This window comes from Vanessa tameamea, chromosome 20, assembly GCF_037043105.1.
Source record: "Vanessa tameamea isolate UH-Manoa-2023 chromosome 20, ilVanTame1 primary haplotype, whole genome shotgun sequence".
In the NCBI taxonomy this organism is placed as follows: Eukaryota; Metazoa; Arthropoda; class Insecta; order Lepidoptera; family Nymphalidae; genus Vanessa; species Vanessa tameamea.
Window position 1 is genome coordinate 10,405,902 of NC_087328.1, and position 19,734 is coordinate 10,425,635.

A 19,734-nucleotide genomic window follows, 5' to 3' on the forward strand; every position below is an offset into this window, starting at 1 on the left:
TGACGGCAGCCTACGTTACAACACATCCGTTACTAACTAGAAACTAACACTTGAAAATTATAATATTGAAAACCGAGGCTCTGAAACGAATTAGAATTTTCCACGGGGCGCCATATTTAAATCGCCCTGTTGTACGGAACAGTGTCGGCATCCCGTAGGGTTCATCCCTTGGAGATAAAGCGGCGTGGGCTTGAGGGTGTTTTCATTAAAATATTTATCGCGTACAATCAGACACCCCATTGTGACTGTACATTAGGACCCGGTTTAAACACAGATCTCACCGTTAAATACAAATGACATTTAAGATGGAATTGTATTCATGCAATTAACACTTACGGCTTACGTGGTAGGGTCTATACCACATATGTAGGTATACTAGATACAATATATAGGCATGTCATTTTTGCTCTCACAACAAACTTCATAGAATTCGGTTTAGTGGTTTAGTCGTGAAAGCGTAACAGACAGACAAGCAAACAGACAAACAGACAGACAGAGTGATTGCCGGATTTATAATGTTGTTATAGATTATGATGTAAAAACGACTCAATTAATGAATGCATCGAAAGTCGTTCAAGTGTTCTTTGGTTTAGTGCGTTTTAATTTTGATTTATTTTTACTATTTTTATATTATATTTTTAAATAAAAAGAATATTATTACAGTAGTCTTAAAGTTTTAGTTTTGGTGCTGTCGCAAATAAGACAACAAAAATACTGGGCCATTAAACAAAACGTAAATCAAAACAATTAAAAAACACCTAAGGCGCATTAACACGGCTGTGGAAGGACTACTTTATGAAAACACTAGTTTCTGGCCGCGACATTTTAGGTATAAAAAGTACCCAATGTGCTGTTCCAGAATGTAATCTATCCTTGTGCCCAATTTCATTCCGATTAGCTTAGCGATTATGGCGTGATATAGTAGCAAACCTCCCATTTATGTATGACATACATATATTAGTATCTAAGATTAGTAAGATAGAGCAGCTATAGGATATAGACCAACAATTGGAGCGAGTACCACTTTTAACGTAAAAATTTGGTACATTCGGTCGGTGCGGACTCGTCACCGGAGATTAATTTACGATGCAAAATAATTCAGTCCGTTTCTTCGTTTACCATTTATAATTTAATTTCATAACATCATTGAGACTTAAATTTACGTTTTTGTATTATTACGTTGTAATAATAATTTTGCTAATAAAGATTGATTCGAGGTCTGTTACGATCATCGGCAGCCCGTGTTCGTCAGCGCCTGAGTATGCGATCTATGTTTTGTCTTCTAACTGATATAGAGTTTACATTTTGCTTTCAATTGTTTGCCTTTGCTTCTAAAGGCAACATTTATTTGATTATTAGATTTATAATTGTTATGTAATCATCATTACGTTGACAGGGATTCATACAATGTTAATAGATGAAAAATAACATCTCGATATTTAATTCACATAGTCTTTATATAAAATGTCATATACCGGACGTTAAAAAAATGTCAAAAACCATATCAACGAAAAGAGCATACAAATTCAACTTGCATTGGGCAACTTTAATCCCCGACATATGCTGCGCGCCGTGCGTGGGAGTGGGTCCACCCCACGGGGTGGGAGGTAATTAAAAAAATGTGTCCCACTTCATTCGGGCGGGCGACCGCAGCCCGCCCCGCACTAATTAATAACATCCGACCGGACCCGTTGTAGGCACTCCAGCGACGGAGCGATACTATTAATATGAAATAATATGTTTTATATTCGTTACGAAAATACAAGCGATATTGTTGAACAATAAATTTTTTTACAAAATATTTTGATTCAAAATAAACTGTTTTTATTTAATCTTAGCATCATTGTTTAAAGTATAATTACAAGATTTCTTGCCAGTTCTTCGCGGCAGAATATATGTAAATGACGATCCGAAAGTACTTGTGAGATCCTCCTCGAATAGAAAATATTATATTTTAATTGATTTGGTAAATTCTAAATGTTTTGAAACGGACAGTAAGAAACCTAAGCTGTTAACTATGAAGCAAACGTTCCGCGATAACTTCCTTATCGTTTATAAACATTAATATATTGTCGTCCTGTTTATTATAAAAATTTCATTTGATTAGAATTATGGAAACTTGACGTGAAATTAATTGCCGTTGAAACCGATATGATTAGACTTGGTAAATTACAATCTACTCTTCGAGCTGCTCATGCATGGCGTATAGCTATAATATAGCAACGCATATCTTCCAGTAGAACGCTGTCCGTATATAAAACGTCCTGCGAAGGTTTTGTGATTTTAATAAACATCAAGTGTTTTCAAAAGCGCCATTACGTTGCTTCGGATCGCGGATTATTTGACTTTGTTATGGTTTGTATAAATTTAGAATTACAAAAGACCTTTATAATTATATTTTGAATTGTTATGAATACCACCCGATAGTAGGGCTTTGTGCTTTGCCCGCCTGGGTAGGTACCACGCAATTATCACAAATTCAACCGCCAAATAGCTATACTTAGGTAATGTTAAAAAATATATATTCTATTTTGAAGGGAAAATGAGCCAACCGCTGAGGGCGGTGTAACTACTAACCGTCAGGTGGGTTATCACCCAGACGATTAAAAATATGTTTAACATAACATAAAAAAAATAATAACATAAAATAACATAAAATAAATAAATATGTTTAGTATAAAGTATTTGTAAAGTAACACATCACATGTAAATAGGTACTTAGCTAATAGCAACATTTAATTATAGTCATACTTATTGTGCAAACTCATACATATACATATATAGAAGCTTTTCACGCCACTTTTTTTACGTAACTTATTACTATATATCTATTGTTTGTTTGTTTGCAATATTTAAGTTTTATTTGTAATATTTTAAATACATTCTAAGCAATTAATCATTTCGAAGTAACCATATAGGTATATGTTTAATCGAACTTTGAAACGCGCCGCTCCTGATCGTATAAGTTTTATGTGTAATCATTTATTAGATTTTAAAGTTAAGCAAAACTTCTCATCGTTTATATATACTATTACTGTAAAGAAGTCGAAAATACAACTATTCCTGAGATGCATATAATGGGTACAAATTTAAATTCGATTCGATTCGATTTAAATTCGTTCGAAGTCGGGGCAGGTCGCTAGTCAGCAGAGACATACTGAGAGTAACATGTAATAGAAGATAAACTATCAAGTTGTCCTTTAGAATTCAATTATTTTTATTAGTTTCAATTAAAATATATATATATATTTAATTTTTAATAATTACCTTTATAATTTTATTGCCGAATAATAAAAAAAATATTAACAAAGGCGAGAGCTTGAAGTCTTTCATTATTGTGTATATTATGTAGGCACTTAAATATTAAGTTGCACATATTACTACCCTAAATATATAAGTACCTATATCTTTTTTATTAAATTTCAATGATAGTATTAAATGGAAAATTTTGCATAAGAGCACTATGAGGAATGTCAGTGTTCCGGCGCGGATACCACACAATAGGTAAAAATATTATTGCTCGATATGAAGCTATTGCGATGCGTCGGCTCGTTATCATGATATTGTTATCAGCTCGCGTATAAGCTGTAATATAGCTAATTAAATTTTCTATCCGACCGTGATAAATACTTTGCCTTATTGAACAAGTTATATTACATTATTGTAGCTCCGCTTTATTAATATGTTTTTGCTTATCCCGATACTAAATTGTTGGAAATGTACTCACGGCTGATACGCTCTTTCGTTACGTGTTCAGTTGATATTATAATTATTACCTATTATAGTCAAGCTCGCATGTTACAAACGATATCCATATAAAGGCTTTAAATTATTTCGTATAGAATCGTTAAACTTAAAATTGTAATATGATCAAAATTTGTTAAATCGTGGTCTAATTGGTCTAGATAAATAAACAAATAAAATTGATTGTGTATCTCTACAAATATTACAAATACGAAAGTCAGTCTATCTATCTGTCTGTCTGTTACATTTTCACGGCCAAAACAACTAAACCGAATTTTTAAATTGGTATACAGCAAGCTTTAATTGTATTTTTTTTTCGCTTTTGTATCCACAAAGTATCAAAGCAGCGTGGTGAAATAAGCTCTTAACGCTCTTCTCAAGAGAATAGTCGATAAATTAAAATAAAAAAAATGACATGTCAAATATAATAAAGAATATTGTGACACAAGAGAGCGACGGTTATCGGCTGAATCGATATCGCTGTAGCATACTCGAAGTATCGTTAAACAAACAGACACACAGAGCACCTGTTCCGCGATGTATCCGCGCCGGGAATAGAACTGATAACACTATATTATTCAGCGAATGTAATTAGCGTGAAGCTATCAGCCGAGTGGGAGATTACGCGAGATTACACGCATTACGACTGTAATATTGTAATATTCAGATAACCTCGGAGATATGAGGAATCAATAGATATTAATTAATTAGAAAAAACTATATAACCTCATCGACTTCCTAATTGGTTTAGCGAGAATTTAACTTACTAGTAGGTACCTACCTGAACGAGTGTTGTGATGGCAAACTGAAATATTTACTGACGTGTTAGTTGTATAGAGATTTTTTAAAATAAGATATTTTGAAGTTGTTAATTTTTTTAATGATAGGCGAGGGGGCAAATGAGCCACGACAGTAAGTAGACGCCGCCCATAGACAATGGTGCTGTCAAATATATTAACCATTGTTTACACCTTTAGGAACTAAGATGGTTCGTCTCTTGTGCGTGTAGTTACACTAACTCACTCACTCTTCAAACCGGAACACAACTATAGTGAGTACTTTCGTCTGACGGTAGAATATCTGATGAGAGGGTGGTATCAGGGTAGGTCCGTGACGGGCTTGAACAAACCCCTACCACGTAATGAGTATTATATTACAACATCGAATAGGTATACAATTTTCTATTTCTCATTTGCTTTGCGTCTTGTGTCACAGCCGTGGACAGGAGTCGGACTATAAGTGAACCTTATACACAATAGTCCAATCACTCATCACATCTAATCACATCTAATACTCAAATAATAAAATTTATACAAAGTGTCAAGCAGAACTCAATTCAATTCGTTTGTTTCGTTTGAAGAATTAATTTCTACTTACAAATAATTAAGAATAATGAAAAATAATGCTGGCGCCCGTATCACTCCAAGCGGTCGTGACTTGTCCACTTGATCATTTGTAAATATATTTCTTATATAGTAAAGATAATACAAATAACTTGTATATCTTTACCCTTGAGAATAATAACATTTCTTGACATCCCTCCAAAACTTTCCATCGGCCATTGTAAGTGATTTCGAATCGCATTTACAATATTAATAACATAATATTCGTATTTTTCTTCTGGCGTGTGTCCAGTGGGGCGGCTCTGTTCTATGTTCACATTTGTTTATTAAAAACATATAATATACTTTACTACTATATTACACAATGATATAACAATTGTATTAATAAAACGTTTCTTATCGCAAATCTACGAACGATGGAGCTATCGGTTGGCTTAAATTAATATAAGTTGTAATATTTTATTGTTAGGAAGGAAAGGAGTCATCACTTTAACGGTATTCTTTTGTTTCATTATATATTTATGTCGCTAATTTCAGTATAAGATCAATGGGTTCATCGTAGTTGATATCACTTGGAAATTAAGTGATCGAAAATGTAAAATAATTATAAAATTTAGATTCAAAAGAACCGTCAGTTTCTTTCACAGCTTCTTCTCGAGTCAGGGTCTTGCCTTTTCCGAACAGGTGATAGTATTTATTTTGACTATCAAGAAGTCAGCAAAGTATGTAGAATAAAGATTGTTGAATTTGCATTTGCGAGTTAGATTTAGATTGAGACAATTTATTGCAAATGTGTGTAATAATGTTGGCTTCTTCTACGTTTATAATTCCACATAACAGTTTATAAGTATCAGGATTCATTCAATTGAGCATTGTCAATAGAATACAGTTAATTTAGAAATATCGCCAAAAAGGCAATTCGATTTAATAACATCGGCCATAACGCTAGCCAGTACCTTGTCCCAATCTGTGGGATGGTTTTTATGTTCGTCTATTATATGATTCTAAGGTTATAATTGAATAATAGTAGTTCTATAATCGTAGTTTGTAGGTTTCGTACAACTATTGAATTTCGTACCGGTTGTTCCCGTTGGAATCCAGATTCAGATTTAATTTTATGTAATCTTGTACTATAACGATTTAGCGTTTCTTTTGCTTACATGCATAAACTACATTTTGGTTTATAGGTAATCTTACTTGCATGAACTCCAAAACTTCTACAAAAGAGGAGAGCAAGGCTTTACCCAGCAGTGGGATCTACAGGCGACATATATCAAAAAAGTGTGGGCACCTACTTTTTTATTAAACATTCAATTTATTCATAAAAAATACCAAAGTCTTAAAGCGAGTTATGTTTATTTTAATTAACAATCGTAAAATTATTAATGCGGAACGCTTGTTTTTTGTTTAAATAAAATGGTGTTATAACTTAGCGTAACTTAAGCGTGCATGCTTTTAAGCTACTGTTGTATGGCGTATATTTTATTATTAATTATTTTATAAATAGATTACAAGGCAGGAGCCGAGATAGTCTAGTGGTCAAAACCCGTGATTTCTAACTAAACATTGCGGATTCAACCCGCACTAGCACCGATTATTACATAGACTAGCTTTTTTTTTCATAAATCCTGTCGAACGGTATGTACAGCGTCCACGCATTGTTGATACTTTAGTTTTATAGGTAATTTTTTTAATACTTATTTTAATGATGACTTTAAAGAAATGTAATTATCACGGAACATAAAATGTTATGTCGTAATCTAAATATGCAATTAGTATAAGAAATCGATACAAGAAAGCGGCACGTCATATAGGCGGTTTAAGTTCACGGAAGCTCATCCTATTCTAAACTTGAAAATAAGTTCTACACAGCTCATCGTGACATTACCCACACGGATAGTTTGAAACAATGATTAGTCAATCTATTTATTATATAAACTCAATACCGTCGGCCGAAATTATCTGCCATAACACTCCGAAACGCGCTACATCTTCTTGTAAAAGTTTTATGTAAATCGGTTTAATAGTTTTTTTTTAACAAAACGTCAATCGTAAATTTAACTACAAGAATGATTCAGTCGAGCTCTATCCAGACGTACGGGAAATTTCAAAATATGGGATTGTATTCAATTGAAATTTCTACCATTTCATCATTACAATGATTTCACCATTTATCTCACAGGCTTATTACTGCGCATGTTCTCCTCAATTACCTACTCCTCAATTTATTTTCCTGAAAATTCCTTAGCCATATAGCCTAAGTCCTAATACAAAGTCCAGACTATCTTTGTGTCAAAGTTTATTACGATCGATATAGTTGGTTTAGACGTAATGAGAAAACAAACAGACAGAATAATTTTCACAATTATTTTTATTATAAAGCATAGGGACTTCCAGAAGCTGGGAGCTTTAAAATATATTTTGTTTTGATATACCTACCGATTACATCGGGATTAATAAAATACTTATTATGATAACACATTATACAATTTTAAGTTAAACATATTACGCTATAAATTTATTAATTGCGAATAAAAATGTAAATAAGTAAGTCGTTTCTTTACGACATGGTGGTTTTATTACATAATAATTGTGTTATAGAATCACTTTTTACTGCTTCACCAAAATACTTTAATTAAAAACTACCTATACTGACATTTTACACTCAAAATGAAGAAAAACATAAATTATTAGACTGCATATTTTTGTTAATGTATTATAACTAGTGTTAAAAATAAATAGACAAATTGTATTGTCTGTCTGTCTATTAATTCGTTATTTTATTTATGTAAAAAATATTTATTTTATTCTTATTACTGTACCTATATTTTATAATTAAGTACTTAATGTATAACATCATATGACATAAAAGAACGATTATAAAAAACGGAACGATTTGTACCTTCACTTTAAAAATATTTTTTGAAAGAAATTGTCGAAAGTAATAAAATAATGCAACGTTATCATAAAAATATATTTTAGAGCGTCTAATGGATATGGTATAAATATATTATTAAAAAAATATACTAAAACATGTAAAGGAATTCAAAGCACGCACACTTTACCTAGAGCATAAATATATATCAAATAATTATTTATTTTTAAATTATTATAAGAAAAAACTTGACGGTGAGTGGTCATCACCGTCCACAGAAAGTCTATAGGCGTATTACAACGTGTGCCTATAGAATATTGTGTTTTCTATGATTTATGCACTGTGCATTATCAGAAGGCACGCTATACGTAGGCCCGACGGATAGGAATGACGGAAGCGGCTCGTAACGCGACCGACGGTCACAAAGTTATCGAACTATCGCGTATAGACAGGCGGCATCATATATCTCTCTGTGCTGCCAAACTACAACACTATGTATTTATTTTAGCAAAAAATACATCCACTTAACGAAAGGTAAATGTAAAAGATAAATATTATTGAACATTTTATTTTAATATGAGATAAAAATAAACGCCAAAGCCCCGTATACTACCTATATTACTTTTAAATAAAATAAATCTATGTTTTAGTTAGTGTTTTGACATTTTATTTTCGTCACTCGAATAATAATAACTTCTTAAAACACAGAACTATTTACTTATTTTCAATTAATTGATTATTATTAAATGATAAAATTATATATTCAAATGAACTACGATTCAAATAACTATTTTAATGCCTTCCCTAATCTGTATCATGAATATGTAAATAAAAAACGTGAATAATGAAACATAATCTTAGTATGTATATTAAATGTCATTGTATTATGTAAATGTATTTAATTAGTAACTAAGAATTTGTAAGCGAGGGAGATAATTTTAACATTAAGGCAATAAAAAACGGCGCGGACTTATAAGTCTATGGCAATAGAGGAAACGTAATATACTTCTAAAAAATTACATTACATGCAAATAATGTAAGTTTATTACTAGATCTACTCGTCTAACTGTCGCAGGCCTGCATCCTCGACAGCTCTAAAGGCTAGCTGTATGATTATACAGAAAACGTTACAATGATATATATTTTTTATAAAAAAAAACTCAAATCCATGTTTGTAACGGGACCCGTATCCCAACAGATAGTTTAGGAGAGCTAAGTACCTAGATATGGAAATAGTTTCTAAGATCCTAAGAAAAACGTAACACAACGTTTGTTCGTAACACAACAAATGTGTATACTTTAACAATAAACTATTACGTAAATTGTAATATAACGTAAATTTAAATAAGATTTGTTTTAAGTCATGTAAACGTTCAATTTAAATATTTAAAAAACATTTTTTATTACAGAATCAAATACAAAAATTTAATAAAAAAAATATGAATATGGATAATTTCACAGATAAGGCTGAGTGTTTAGTATCTTAAGTGATTCAGAATAAATATAGGTATTTCTTTTTAAAACCACAACACAAATACCTAAACGAATAGATATATTTTATAAGTTTGCTTAATTTGTAATTAATACTTAATTTATCTGTTTTGTAAATTATAACTTAAATTAAAATTAAATAAAAAATATTAATTAAGTATGAATAGTATATACAATAGCTTACAGGCTCAACAACCAACTTTTGTACCAATTTTGTCACCAATTCCAATAAGGCTATTTATCTTCTGTTTGCTTTGTTTTTAATATTTATTGAATATCAAAGATCATTAATTCAAGTGTCTTAATTATTATAAGAAGCATTTATTTCACTACATTTTCAATGCTTTTTATAGAAGTCATAAGTATGATATTTAGCAGTGTAAGGTAAGGGAGACTGCAATATAATATAAATATGTCATTTTCGCAGTAAACCGATAGTATTGCAATTATTTATTAATTCAAATAAGGAATAGGAAATTATATCAATGGCTCTACTTCCGTAGAGCGCAACAAAATATTAAGCAACGAATTCGTTGATGTCTTTTACAAGCAATACGATTTTCACTGCCATCTGTCGAATCGTAAATAGTAATGTACATAATACTGGCACTTACTCGACTGCAATCTCTCTCTCCACGCCATGGGGTTCGACACCAGGCCCTGGAACCCTGGCCAGTAAAGCGGCTTATGTTGCAAGTAGTGCGCCATCCCTGCCGCCGCCGCCGCCAGCGACAACCTCGGGGTCAACAAACCAGTCCCCATATTCGACCCTACCGACGGTCGAGATAATATATGATCTATCCCGTGAGGATTGGGAGCCGGAGGAGGTGCCTCCGCCAGGGAGCTCAATGCGGCTAACGGAGCCCCGAATCCACCCTCGAGAGCCCTAGAAAGAGGCGGCGAACCACGAAGTTCCGACATTATTAAAGTTCACAAACACTGGCAGGTTAGTTTAAAACATAGTCTATATCACACGTAATGTTCAAAGTAGTATCACGTTACGCGCACACATTGATGTCTCTCCAAAACGTCTGTCACGACACGAATTTGAATATCGAAGGCCGTCTGCCAAGCGGCCGCGTGCGCGGACCGACACCAAATGAAAAGCTTCACGGACCGGGAGCAAACAAAAAAAAACGTTGAATAGAGAACGCCCAGTCAATCTAAACCTTATATCCGAGTCGCCGCCCATTCGCAGCTCCGACTCGGAAACTGTCGTCGTCCCGCTCCATCACTCATACGCGTGAGCGAGACGCACTACCCGTAGTGTTAACACGAGAGCGTAGATTTAACGAATCGCTATTTAATGGCGCTTCTTGTCTCTTTATAATTAAGTCGGGTGCAGTTTTTGCGGTGCCGCTCCCCCCCCGTCGCCCAGTCCTCCCTGCGCTCCGTACTATTGTACCGAATAATAAGTCCCAAACTGAATAGAGCAGTTTATTTAATGTTGCTTTCTAAATACCGGAAGGATCTATTTGTCGCGACAATTTATGTGACAAATATTTTATTAATTGACACTCGATGTAAGGAAATAAAACACCCAGAGCATTAACTCGCCATCTGCCTGAGGGTTCCCGTGTGTGATATACCATAGTACTTGGCTGTTTTGGCGATTATTTAAACTATAATAAGTACGTACGCAAAGAGAGTACAGTTAAAAAAATATCGAAATGACAATCTATAATATTAATAAGAAGATTCTTATAATAAAAGCATACCTGCCTGGTTAACCAATTTTTTAAACTACTTTTTTTTTAAATTATCATTGAGACCTATTAAAGTAATATTTATGTAGGTATATAGGTTCACTTTGGTAAAAATATAAAATGTGTCATGACTAAGACTAAGACTTAAATAAAATAAAGATGTTTTTTTATGTCGAAAGTGAATAATTTTAAGAATTTAATAAATCGCTGCCTTATTAGAGTGTCTCATCCAACTAAATAATACTCTACCCAATGATCGATAAACATATAAATATTAAAGAACGCTAGGTACGTCTAGGTATCCAGTAAATTTTAAATTACGTACTTACATTAAAAAAAACTTTAAACGAAATAATTAACCAAATACCTAATATTCGTTACACGCATTATAAATACGATGACAAATTTAGTAATACCACAGACGGATAAAACATCCCCGCAATAGAGTCAATTCTAAACGTTTTTTAATCCGTAATGACCAACTAAATATTCCCCCAAACAAAATGGCGGCGTAAATTTAGATAACAATAATGCTTTGAAATTGTATTTAAAAAATTGCGTCATATAAATGTTTAGGGTCGTTTTATTATGGATATTCAAATTTAGCGTTAAATTAATTGGATAAGGACCGAGATTGTGAAGTTGTCGATGTAGTAGGTATTACCATCCACTGAGATATCATTGATTTCCATTTTACTATGAGGTCGATACCTACATAACATATAACTATAAATGTTAAGTATGTATCATTGATTTCCATTTTACTTATTATTCTAATGATAGGATTATATTTATTTTTAATAATAGATTTGGTAAATGTGTGTGACAGTTGTTTTTGTTGTATATGCTAATCATATAATGTAGGTATATTGGATTTTATATAAGAACTCTCGGACGAAGCTCACGACTCCACACATGGACTAATGAAAATATCATAAATTTTCGTTTTGGCTTCAGCTAGGTAAACATAGGCCGCAAAACTGTGAAAGGTACTCTATCTACTGTATAAGGGTAATTCATCAATAAAATATATTATAGAACAATTTAAAACATTTCTTTAAATACATATGGGTAATTAAATATATGAAGATATAAATAAAACACTTTTTTTACATAAATATAACTTACCCAAGGGTTAAAAAATCATTTCCGCTTCGATGGTCGAGACGAGTCGAACTTCAATACAAGTGACCGTTTCAATGAAGCCGACACAAAACATTGTTGTCGACCGACCGGACGTCGTTTTGTGAGTCCTGTGTACACGCGGAACTAATCGTGAGGTGTGGTCACACTAAACGAGGCTGTGGCATTATAAACAATACCCATTTTTAAGCAGATATTTTATAATTATATTCAGTAAGATTTTATTCATATTAAGGCCTTAAACTGTACTTTAAACGACCGTATGGTTGAATTTTAATTCCGATCCTCAGGGCAAAAAACCTGTCACTAATGGAGGCAATAAAACTCGGTAGGTATTATAATACATTTGAGAAAAAAATCAACTACAATACAATATTTAGATAACCTAGACGTTTACACATTGCTGATAACACAAGACACGTGCACTTGTTGGCATATAACTTCGTATTCAGGCAAATCTTTCGACATTGATGGTGACTTCAACCCTCTTCTTAGTGTTTCATAATCAAAGTCAAAAATCCCATTACACTGACAAATGCTTTACTATACTAAACATATGAGTATAGGAAAACTCGTACCTATGTACTAGCAATCATGATCCAACTATAGTATTCAAATTCTAGTAGTTTATTTTAAGTAGGTATATTTTTAATGGAAATAATTTAGACAATTAGGCATGGCTGCCATTTGATGTTAAGTTAAATACATACTTTAATTTAAACATTACCCCTGTAAATTGGCTCACTTGCACTTTATACCAGAACACAGGTTGGCAATAGAGAAACAGTTAGTGGGTCTTACTTATTAGAGGATATCAACACTTGATAAAAGAACAATATAATAAAGTAGGTAATAATAAATCATTATCCATAGCCTGAAGCTAACTATACTAAACTGAATTAACATAGTTTTTAGAAAACAAACAATTTTAGTAAATCGCTCGAGCTTCTTACTCGCTCACAGTAACACCATACTGCCTCTCAGCGGCAGACCATTCATCGCGCGTCAATTAGTACACCTTTACATGAACAAGCTATTGTATTTGTGTCTTCCCTATGTCTAGTACGATCGTTTTTATTACAAGGCAGTAAGAACTAAATTTGTATATGACACATCACACAGTCACACACAGTCTGATAAGTTTATGAGATTGGAAACTTTGTTCTTTTTAATAGTAGGTATTATATTTTTTGATTTTTTTCGTGTTATTTGAAAATTCACGGACAGATGGTTCTAAATACCTACTTATTCGTTTTTATAACTATCATGATCCTTCGTAGACCATACTAGATGCTTAAAGTCGAGTTACGACGAATTCTTTTTTTTTTTAATAGGTAGGGTTTATGGTAAGTACCCATTCACCAAGGCTAATAGACATTGCCACTGTAAGAAATATCAATTAACCATCCTTTACCTCGCCGATGCCTTGAGAACTAAGATGCTATCTAGCTTGCGCCTGTAGTGTTACTGGCTTTTAGATTGTCGTTCATTGATTTTTGAGATAAAAAATAACAGTAGTAAATTATTACATATATCAATTACCTAATTATTTTTATTTCTTAAGAAATTTTGGATCTTTGTTATATTTACACGCTCTGCGACTTTATAGATTTACATGCGCTATACAAAAAGGCTTTGTAACGAAAATAACACAAACAAATAATGATATGATATTAGGTACCTAAGTCAGTATTGCTGACGCAAAATCCTCGCGACATTTATATACTACTCTACTGTTATACACAATTTGCTTAAATTGAGAATAAAATATGTAAATATTTGGGATATTTTTTTTAATCGCTGTTGACACACTATTAGGTCGACCACACAAAATGTTATTTTCTTCATTACTTGTAATTATTTGAGTAATAAAAAATATGATACAATATTTAATTAATTAGATAACATATTATAATTAATAAGGAAAGCCTATAAACTGGCTGGACTCGCTGGACTCGCTGGACTCACAGACATAGACAGCTTTTCTTATTGGTATAATTCCAATTATAAATAAGAAATTCAGAAAAATATATAATTATTTTGGTGAACAAAAACAACAATTGTTTTTATTTTACAAGATCTACCAATTTATTTTCGGTGTTATCTTTCATTAACTTTTAAATAATTGATTTGGAGTGAATAATTTATGTCATTTTATCGTAGTCGCCGTTTTTTTTTGCAATTTTTAATCAACTTTCTATCTTTATTTTAAATATGTTAATAAACCTTTAATTTAAAAAAAAACAGTTCGTATCGGTTGGAAATCCTTTTTTATTACGATACTAAAACTACATTAAATTCTATAATTGTAATAAATTATTAATCTTCACACTCTCAGATCACCAGATCATATTTAAATAGTTTTATATTAAAATTATTAAAATAAAAATCGAATATTTCCATTCTGAAATAAAATTGAAACATGTTCATACTTTTCAATACAATATCCGCGAGCGTTCAAACTTGGAACGATAAAAAATCAACTTCACAGATATGAGGAATCGACTACGCCAATCTACGTTTAAGAGAGAGACATATATCTGTGCGAGAGAGATCGCGAATGTAACCTGTTTGTGATTCGTGATCGCAGTGATGTAACCCCGCCCTCCCCCGTGAAGAGACCCACGTGTTTTTGTAGCGCTCAGACGATTTTCATCCGCAGTACAGAGTGGACGTGCAGTAGTTACTGATAAACTTTATGAAAATACGATCCCAGTATTTATTTCATAAATGACATGTCATTTTAATAATAAGTTAAATCAGGCAAAATATAGAATATTAAATATTTGTATCAAAGCAATTAAAAAAATATTTGAATGGTTCAGAATAATGTATATACAGACTTGTAACCATAATATATAAATTGTCAATGAGAAAGCTAAGAAATATAATATATTTGAATATATAGTATTGCTAATCGAACTTTTAAATTAATATATCAAGTTTCTGTACGAGATCATGTTTTTTTAAAATATACTAAGCATTTACAAAGAGCTGTTTTTTTACATGCATTCGTGATTGCACAAGAGAGTAGGTAAACTGCCACTGGTTCCGAATTCATATTCTGCCAAAAATATTTGACAATAAATTCATTGTTTACAAAAAAAAAGTTGGAAGCTACTCTTTAGATATAGCTATACCTGCTATTTAATATTTTCAGAATAAAATTACGGCCTTAAATTTTTAAAAAATATTTCAATGTGCTTGTGGTATACATACTGAAAACATAGCATATCCGTTAAGCCTTTTTTGTACGGAAATTTATTAAAATCAGTTAAAACTAATTAGCTAAACACTTCCTCATGGAAATACTAAAACGGGAAGAAATAAATGAGATAGTGTATGGCATTGCGTATTCACATACATAATAGTAAAGCAGGGCACGCTGGCTAACTCACTTCACAAGAACCGATCCTAACCTGACGATGTTTTCCTTAAGCACTAACCATTAGATGAGCTTAGTTTGATTAAAATGTGTTTATGCATCTGGGCTCACACCATACTCTATTTTAATTAATTCATTATAAAACAAAAAGTCAAAATTAAATTTCGTCATATTTCTCGTATCCCCATAAAATATCACATGGACCCAACACATTAAAACCTTAAAATTTTCTACCCTATTTAGTTTTAATCATCGCTGTACGGCGTCACTTACTTAAAACTAAACAAAGTGGGATTAAATCAGCGTAGCATGGGGCGCCCGGCGAGGGTGACGTCAGAGGGCCCGCAAAAAGGTATAATTAAATTATGATGGCAAATGAAATCGTTTCACACGATTTAACACGAGCAAACATTCCTTATGAAATGGACTTTGATATTATTAATGGCAGTCGATCATTCAGTTGGCATTTTAAAAATAACAGGTCTACGTCTATTGTGACGCTTTATCGATGTCTTTCAGGGTTCCGAACTTTAATTAGAATGTAAACTTTATAGCTTATCAGTAGATAAACTCACAATCAATATCGATTTGAAAATTAATTAAGAACATGTTATGTAGAGAACATCCTTTGTTGGTTGTCTGCTGTGCAGATTAACATACCATAGTTTTAGTAACGCGTAGCACTTATTTTTAGAATATATTCTGAAGAAATTGTGGAATGATTTTACCTATATTGGAATAGTAAAAATTGAAAAGGAATAGAAGTTATAGCCGCAGTAACCGAGCTTCACTCGTTAAACATGACAAAAACCGGAAACCGATGTGCCTTAGTTTATAAAGAATGATCAAGAATCTCTAACGATCGCCGCAATAACTATTGACATTGCTACTCATGAATAGATTAGGTAATAAGCAATAAGAATTATTTTGACAGCGCAGGAGCTCGTATAAAATGTAAAGCATAACCTTACGTACTAGACAAGCTCCTTCTAGGCCAACAACGCATCGGCAACTTTCCTTACAGACATAGGCAACCAGTTACCACCAGGTGGTCCTTCTGCTCGTTTGTCAACTATAATAATAAAAAATAAATTTTCATAAATTTAATGATTCAATCGATTACCACCGACGCTACTGTTGATTAAAGTCAATCCGAGTGTAAAATGTTGCGTCTCTTGTGTCTGTAAATACACTTCAGACTCAGCATTCAAATCGTAAGGTAGCAGTAAAATTGATGATTGGGTGATACTTAGAGTACCACCACATAAAATGAAAACAATGAATCTTATATAAGTCCGCTGTTTCAGTAAAGTCATCGTTTTATGAAAGAATTCGCGGAAACAGCCGGCTGTGAGGTCGTAATTAATAAAGTTATTGGTCAATTCAATAGTAACGCGCCGACATCTAGAGCCGTGTTTAAACAATAAATACGTGGGGAGTGGCGCTCGCGGCGCGCGGCGCAGGTGGCCGGGTATTGGAAAACTTGCACAATTAACAAACGGACACCGCGGCCTAGGCCTGGGCCGTGTCGATACGTTTCAGTCTATGTCGTCGTATTATACTGTATTGACTGCCTCGTTTGTCTAGTGGATAGTAGCTCGCAGATTCTGAGGTTCTGGGTTCAAATCCCAGGTCGGGTCGATAAAAAATTATTGAGTTTGGTTTTGGATTAACTTTTGGTCCTGCACCTGATTTATTTCCGGTCGTGTCGGATTTACCGGCCCATCGGCTTATGAGAGTGAGGAAATAGAGAGTGCACCTGTTTGTGCGCTAAGTATAATATGCCTTGTTTAGTTGGCTGGTCTCCTTGTAGATTGGCCGCCGTAACCGAAATCAGTCAGGACGACATCATTCAATACTATATTACGATATTACGGACACCATTTTATATCTTTTAATAACGAAACTAAAATATTTTTTAAAATCTTATATTTTTATTTATGTATAGGTAAAGAAGATATTTAAAAAAATTGAGTACATGTACCTCTTAATGTATTGGTTAAAACACATAGCACTACAATTATTCCATTTAATATTAATAACCTAAGTACACTAAAACCTTACGGAAAAAATATTTTAATTATGATAAAAGCTGCATCCAAATCCATAGTATAGCTTAGAATAATATATGATTATATTGTATAATATACTTTTAAAAGAAAATCTTAAAATAAATAAATAATTAAAATCCCTTAAAATTATTCAAAACAGATGTTTAGAAAAACTTATCAGAAAGTCGATGCTAACTTTATCAATGGTATTTTTTATCGTTTGCAATAAGTACACATATTAAATTTAAAAAAAGTTTGACACGGAATATCAGTTATAAAATCTAATAAAACTATTTATCGATATAAAAAATGACATCACTACCTAGCAGCCGAAAGCTACTTAAGCGTTCAATTCATAGGAGCGAATGATCCCAATTCCGCCCCTGTTCCGCAGGTATCGGTAAATGAAAAACAATAAATATTCAACTCCCGCCGTATAAGAAAACATCGGGTCGCGATTAAAAAACTTTGAAATTTTTCATTATTTATAGAAGAGCGATGATGTTAACGCGATAACGAATGCTAACTGCCCACGATATTGCATTACTTTATTATTTATTAGAAGCAATCGAATCCACAATATTTAAATGTACAGATTTACTGTAGCTATAAGTACATATTGTGGTGTACTAACTTTTTCAAATAACTAATTCGGTGCATTTATTTATTAACTTAATTATTTATTCAAATATCTATTTGTAGCATACAAATCTTTGTAGCATACATTACGTTAATAAAGTACGAGTGTTGATCTCAGATCTCAGATCGTTTTTTTTGCATCACGTTTAATAACAAAATCAATAACTATATTTTTTTAATTTTAAAATCAACGTACTGTAGCAAAATGTTTCTATTAGGTTCTATTAATAAAGTACATTTTAAAGGAATATCAGTTATTTTATATATTAGTAATAATTATAAACATTTATTTAAGTCAAGGCCGATATAATGTAAGTGACTATTATCTTAAATACTAAGAAATTAAAACATAAATAAGTGTCTACAGAGGCCAAATTATAAGCTCAAAACAAACCAAAGAATTTAATTTATTAATTCACAATTCTAACAAATAATTTTGTGTTCCTCTGAAAGTGACAAATTAAACGCTTGTAAGAGTTTAGTAAAAAAAGAATATTTTGTTCTGGATATAAAAAAAATGAAAGAATCTTTAGATGACGATGTTTTATATCAAATTCACCGTACAAGAATGTGATTTAAGATGTCTCGAAAGCAAACAATCTACATCAACAAGACTGCACCCAATTCCGTCCCACCAATTTCTTATCAATTAGCAAGGGAATTACTAAACTGTCTGTTACGAAAACTAAGCGTCCGCAAATTACAACTGTTGTATTGTTGAGTGTAACAACAGTTTGTTGTTCGGTCGTTTGCGACTAAACATTGTTCAATTGGGTTGAATCGTTAATTTGCTATACTTTATAAATGTTGTTCAGAGTTGAATGCTGATGACACCACTTTGTTTAAAACTTTATATTAACGTTGTATGTACACAAAATAAATATATTTATAATTTAAACCAATTACTACACAGCATGACATGCCGTCATAGCGACATATTTATTAATTTTGACATCAATAAATTTATATTTAATTTTAAGCTGACAAAGGATACAATGTACCTGCCACTTAAATGTAAACGACATATAGCTACATTGTTAGCTTATAATATATTTGATCCAATTGCAGATACTACAATTTAAAAAAATATTATACCCTTGATTAGTAGTTGTGCTACTAACAATAATAAATTAAAAAACTAGGTAATAAGACAACGGATAAGCACTGTAAATATATTATTAATATTGTATTTCAGAATATACAGAGCTTATCCAGCAAAGAAAATGAAATAAAATTATTTTTAAAGTACTTCAATATTGTCATATTTTGTATAACAGAACATTGGATCTTGTTACATCAACTACCACCTAGTATTAACAACTATAAATTGTCAAGTGCGTTCTTTGTGGTTGGGTGT

General features: G+C 32.2%; 1 protein-coding gene across 1 annotated transcript in view; it reads right to left on the reverse strand.

Annotated features, from left to right (window-relative positions):
• The window catches only part of LOC113391456 (homeobox protein Nkx-6.2), a 54,269-nt gene extending 43,801 nt beyond the window's left edge, over positions 1-10,468 (reverse strand). The window contains exons 1-3 of the mRNA XM_064218149.1: positions 10,068-10,468; positions 9,422-9,429; positions 6,044-6,091 (exon numbers count right to left, since the gene is read on the reverse strand). Of these exons, the coding sequence (XP_064074219.1) occupies positions 6,044-6,091; positions 9,422-9,429; positions 10,068-10,374 (363 nt within the window). The 5' untranslated portion in view covers positions 10,375-10,468. The remainder of the gene's footprint in view (positions 1-6,043; positions 6,092-9,421; positions 9,430-10,067) is intronic.
• Positions 10,469-19,734: the final 9,266 nt, after the last annotated feature.